The sequence below is a fragment of the Myzus persicae genome, unplaced genomic scaffold, assembly GCF_001856785.1.
Source record: "Myzus persicae strain clone G006 unplaced genomic scaffold, MPER_G0061.0, whole genome shotgun sequence".
Lineage (NCBI taxonomy): Eukaryota > Metazoa > Arthropoda > Insecta > Hemiptera > Aphididae > Myzus > Myzus persicae.
The window spans coordinates 228,448-233,551 of NW_019103872.1; the positions used below are offsets into that span (position 1 = coordinate 228,448).

General features: G+C 27.1%; 1 protein-coding gene across 2 annotated transcripts; it reads left to right on the forward strand.

The window, feature by feature from the left end:
* The first annotated feature begins 270 nt into the window (after nt 1-270).
* LOC111035702 lies at nt 271-2,367 on the forward strand. 2 transcript variants are annotated; one of them, XM_022317426.1, is made up of 4 exons: nt 271-466; nt 574-830; nt 1,387-2,072; nt 2,202-2,367. In XM_022317426.1, exons 2-4 carry the CDS (start codon nt 827-829, stop codon nt 2,247-2,249), a joined length of 738 nt encoding a protein of 245 aa, XP_022173118.1. In that variant the 5' UTR covers nt 271-466; nt 574-826; the 3' UTR covers nt 2,250-2,367. The 2 variants fall into 2 exon arrangements, with proteins under 2 accessions (XP_022173118.1, XP_022173119.1); XM_022317427.1 differs by lacking the exon at nt 271-466 and having other exon boundaries at nt 526-830.
* Nucleotides 2,368-5,104: the final 2,737 nt, after the last annotated feature.

Genomic DNA, 5,104 nt, shown 5'->3' on the forward strand with positions numbered 1-5,104 from the left:
CTTCTAATACTCGACACGTCTACTTCATAATTGTAATACATTATATTAATTTGCTCAAACCGTGCTATCAAAGTGACAAGATTGGTTAATAAATCGTAGTTTGTCGGATACATTGATTGGAATAAAAATCTACTTTGCGGGTTACCATGACGGGTATTCCAACGGCGGGAAAACGTTGATAACGAACACGGTGAAGGATATTATCTTTAACCGCGATAACGGACTATATATTTTTCTTTTTTATATATTAATATTATCTGTGTAACGCAAAAAGATTCACCTAGTCATCGTTGTATCACGAGAAGCATTAAATCGTTGTTTTACAGTAATTATTTTATATACCTAATTTAAGATATATTTTTTTAATAATATTATTGTCTATGACCAATAAATCATATAACATCGATTATGTGGAGCTCGGGATCCGGAATCCGGATACACTGCCCACCATCAATATTGATAAGAGGTAACAACTGTTGAAGGCATTCTTTTTGGTTTGATTAATTAATCTTTACTACTAAGTTAGTCACTTTTTTGGTGGTAATATGATGTTGATTCGCTTGTGACTTACAGACCTTCGATTAGCCATTAGCCGACATCTAGCCGGCCGGAGTGCTGGACGCGTCAGACGAACGACAATCATCAATATTCTACAGTATTGTCCACTTCCGACCATTAGTGACATTTAGTGTACACTCGCGGTCTTTTACCTGTTACGTCTTCCAGAAAACCGCGTAGTTAGCTACGTTATTCCCACAGTGCTCGTCGGCTATATGCACTGTTCGCAAACTCCGAACGCGAAGACGTGTCAACACACGTTATTGCAATGAGTAAGTTCTAAAGTACCTACCTACTTAAACGAAACGAAATACCTGACATTTTACTGCCTTATAATTCAAGTCTGGTGAGCCGCACTTATTACTTATAGTAGTCGAAAAAATGCTATTTCAGACAAGGTCTACCTAGAATATAATGCTAATATTATAATGTTATGCTTGTCAGTGTGACTTAACTCTATCGACCTGTTGTTTGTTATTAAGTGGAAGAAAAAATAAACTAAAATCTCATCGGATGCTTGTTAAGTGATCATAGCTTAATCATATTAATTAATACCACACTAAATCACAATTTATTATATCTTAGTTCCATAACATAACAAAATAGGTATATGGAGTTAAAATTTAACTATTTAATAATGTAACATAAATTATTATATTTTTCCATTACTTGGAAATGTTTTATTTATATTACATTGATATTGATTAAAACATTTAAAACCGAATATTTGTTATTGATAACCTTTTTAAACACATTTTTTTTTCCATCACTGAATGTTAGTTAGTATAGACTATTGGCAGTATGAATTAATCATGTTTATTTTTGTAGGTATTTCAAGTTTAAATTTGGTGGACCAATTTGATGCATCATTGAACATTCATACTAAGCTAAAAGACATTATAGATCCTGGTGTGGTTTCGTCCAAAGAATGTTCAAAGGCAAACTCTCGTGTACATCAATCAATAACTAGTCCGATACTGTCAGTTTCTGTAAATCCGTTTCACTTAGTTCAAGAAGAAATATCAGAAATTCTATCGACATCAACCCCAGATACAGGAATATTATTACCTGTAGCATGTCCTGTTATTGAAATATTGACTACATCAAATCTTTTTTTGTTCGAATTTCCAAGACCTTATACAATAATATCATCAATGCCAACTGAATTGAGACTAGTATCTTGTATACCTTATAATATCATGTCACCATGTGTTCAACCAAGAATTGATGCTCGTAATATTCTTAGAACTACTACTTTTATGTATGGGTCACATTTATTTCCAATAATTGAGCACTTAAAATACACCATGAAAATATTTTATAATGAAAATAACCAAACACCTACAATATATGTTATGAAAATAACATGCGGAACACAAGTAACACAATCATTCAAATTGAAATGTGTAGAAAAGGTTTCTGTTACAAAACAACAAAATGGAAGTGGAATCAATTCATACTATCATTATCAAAATCTCAATAACAATGTAATAAACGAAACTAACATCACACAGGTAATGAATTTAACAAATAGAAATCTTAGAATTATATTTTTTAATAACATTATGTTATAGTAACAGCTACATTATTATGGCATTTTGTAGTAACTATGTTAAATACCTACAATATTTAAACTGTTCTAGAAATATCAGACATCAGCAAACCACCAGACAACAATGACCAATTTCTAAATAGACAATTAGAATAGAACTAAAAATTTTGATATAAAATCAGTAAAGTTTCAGCTAATCTGCTTAATTCACAGGTATTATTATTTTATTTTTAACTAGGCATAGAGTATAGGGTATAGTATAGTATAGTATATAGATTTAATATCTGCTAATTAATTTTTAATTAATTGTTTGAATACTGTTTACAAAAACATAACTTTTTCATTTTTGTGATTAATTAAAATCAAACAAATTTTTTGTATGTACCCTTATAAGTTATGTGACCGTAAATTATTTCCATTGTTGAATTAAGACACAAACTTGAAAAATTGTTGAGTTATTATCTGAACTTAAGATCAGGGTTTAAAGTAGGTAAAAGTTTCATAGGGGACTAATGTCTCCATATAATTTTATTAGAATTATTAGTTTTACATATATAATTTTATGCATAATGTCGAATGACCTAATGTATAAAATCCTAATTTGTTAAAGGGGACACTTTTTAACCACCATCAGAGGCAGAGGGGCTGAGTCCTCCTGCATCCCCCCCAACTTAAACCCCTGCTTAAAATTAACTCAATTGCATGGACTTGTCCAGCCTTCCCACTTAGGTTGCCTGAAATGTAAAAATCTGAAATATATGCAAACAAGTGTAAACTAAACATTATTGATTTTTTGATTTGTAGAAAACATGATTTATTAAAAAAATAAAAACTGTATTCTAAACATATTGGTGGTTAAAAGTGCGTTGTTAGATAATTAATGTGTTATAGTTTTTCTGATCGTTGATTTAATCTAAAATTAAATATTAACATTAATGTTCACATAAACATTTCATAAGTTTTGTGTAACAATTTAATAAATACAATGTGATATTAACTATTACTATTGATTTTAACATTGTTTCAATTATTTTTAAATTTTTGTGTGTAACAACAATTTTTTTGGGTTGATTGTGGATAACCCAGGACTTCTACATGAGTTATCTCCATGAGGTACAGGTTTTTGTTAGACAATTTCAATCATGAAAAAAATCCACTTTAATGTTTTATTTTCATATCAAACATTGATTGTAATTTTATAATAAGTGTTATAACTATTTTATTTTTATCTCATATTTGACAAAATATGAATTGCTCATCATGTAAAATAATGTTACACAACTCATGATTATATTACTCACAATACATCACATAATTATAAATGCAAACATAAAATTACTATTTTATCCTAAACAATGTTGACGGACATTTTAAATTTTCTTTTTTTTTTTCTATAAACGTCAAAAAACTTTAATTGATTTTTCAAAAAGCATGAAACTTTAATACATGACTTTTGAAATATATTTAAAATACATATTTACGAATTTTTTATAAGGATTCAAAGTTCAAATGTTGAAAATATTTATGAAATTGAAAATTTAAAATGATTTTGTAGTTAAAAATATATACAATTTTCAATTTTTATAGCTAAGAATTAAAACTTCAAAACAATATTCCACTTCTTAAGCAATTTTTTTCCGTAACTAAAAAAATCTAAAAAATTAATAAATACAGTTATCTTTTACAGACATTTAAAGTTCAAATTTGTGCAAAATTACATATTATAACAGTTAACACAAAGAATAACGTCTATCATTTTGTTGTATTCGGTTTCAAAACAGCCCAATTTTAAACAAGTATATTTAATATTTTTCCAGCATCACTAATAGTTAAAGAATAATAAAAAAATAGTAAAATAAATAAAAATAAAAATAATTGAATGATTATTCATAATATTAATTCAACTTACTGGCTACCGTGTTGATAATAAGTAATAACAATATAAAATATCCTAGACTAACACACCGTCTCCTCTCAGAATCAATTTTTGTATTCAATGATATCACATCATTATTTGTCGAGTTCAAATTTAATACCCTACATTAAAGCTACCTTCTAAACACCTAACGTACAGCAGGGCAACATCCACTTACCCGTTTTTCTTATGTTTGTGAAATGAAATATTTATAAATAATACTTGTATGTAAAAATAACGTTTGTTTTCAAACAAGTAGAAGTCTATGTGATAAATGGGAAAGTATAATTCTGTTAAGTATACCATATAATTAATTGTTTTTACATATTATATACATGTGTATAATATATTTGATGTGCTTCATATTGAATTAAAATTTTGTTATTAAAACTCTATAATGTGAATTTTCAAACTATTATATTACATTTGAAATTGTATTACTTTGTTTTACTAACTATAGTTTTTAATTTTCTATAATATAGAATAGCATTATGTAATATGTGTTCAAAATATAATTACGAATGAGTTTTAGTTCGCTCAAAAGTATCTTTAAACTGTTATACATTTTATTATTTTGTTACTAATGTATTTTATTAAATTACTAAGTTAAGTATTTCATACATAAATTATGTATTGAGAGTGTTAACCTGTTTTTTCAACAATTTGAAGTTATATTTTAGCAAATTATTTTACAATTTATGGTTTTATGTAATACAACCTTTATTGATATATAGTGATAAATTATGATCATTAATCACAATCTTATGCAGGCTACAGAGTGATTTACCAACTCATTGTTTATCTCCACCTTTTCCTTTTAGACAAAATTAAGAAAAAACAATACATTTCAATTTTTGACAAAATCAATTACGTTTTTTTGTTATAACTTAAAAATGAACAACTTTAGCGACACAAAAGTTTCATTGTATTTTTTATTAGCGTTGGCTAGATATGAGCTAATTTTCCAAATATTCTGGTTCTTTTTGTGATATTTGTATGTATTTTAAATTTTCAACTTTTAATAGTTTCTTTCTATTTATGTTATTGAAATATTTTGTATATTTTTTAGTTTTGAGTAT

Excerpts from the sequence above, each read along its gene's own strand:
- LOC111035702 (XM_022317426.1), top strand. Across the intron at positions 2,073-2,201 it reads ACGAAACTAACATCACACAG|AAATATCAGACATCAGCAAA; the intron begins GTAATGAATTTA and ends AAACTGTTCTAG.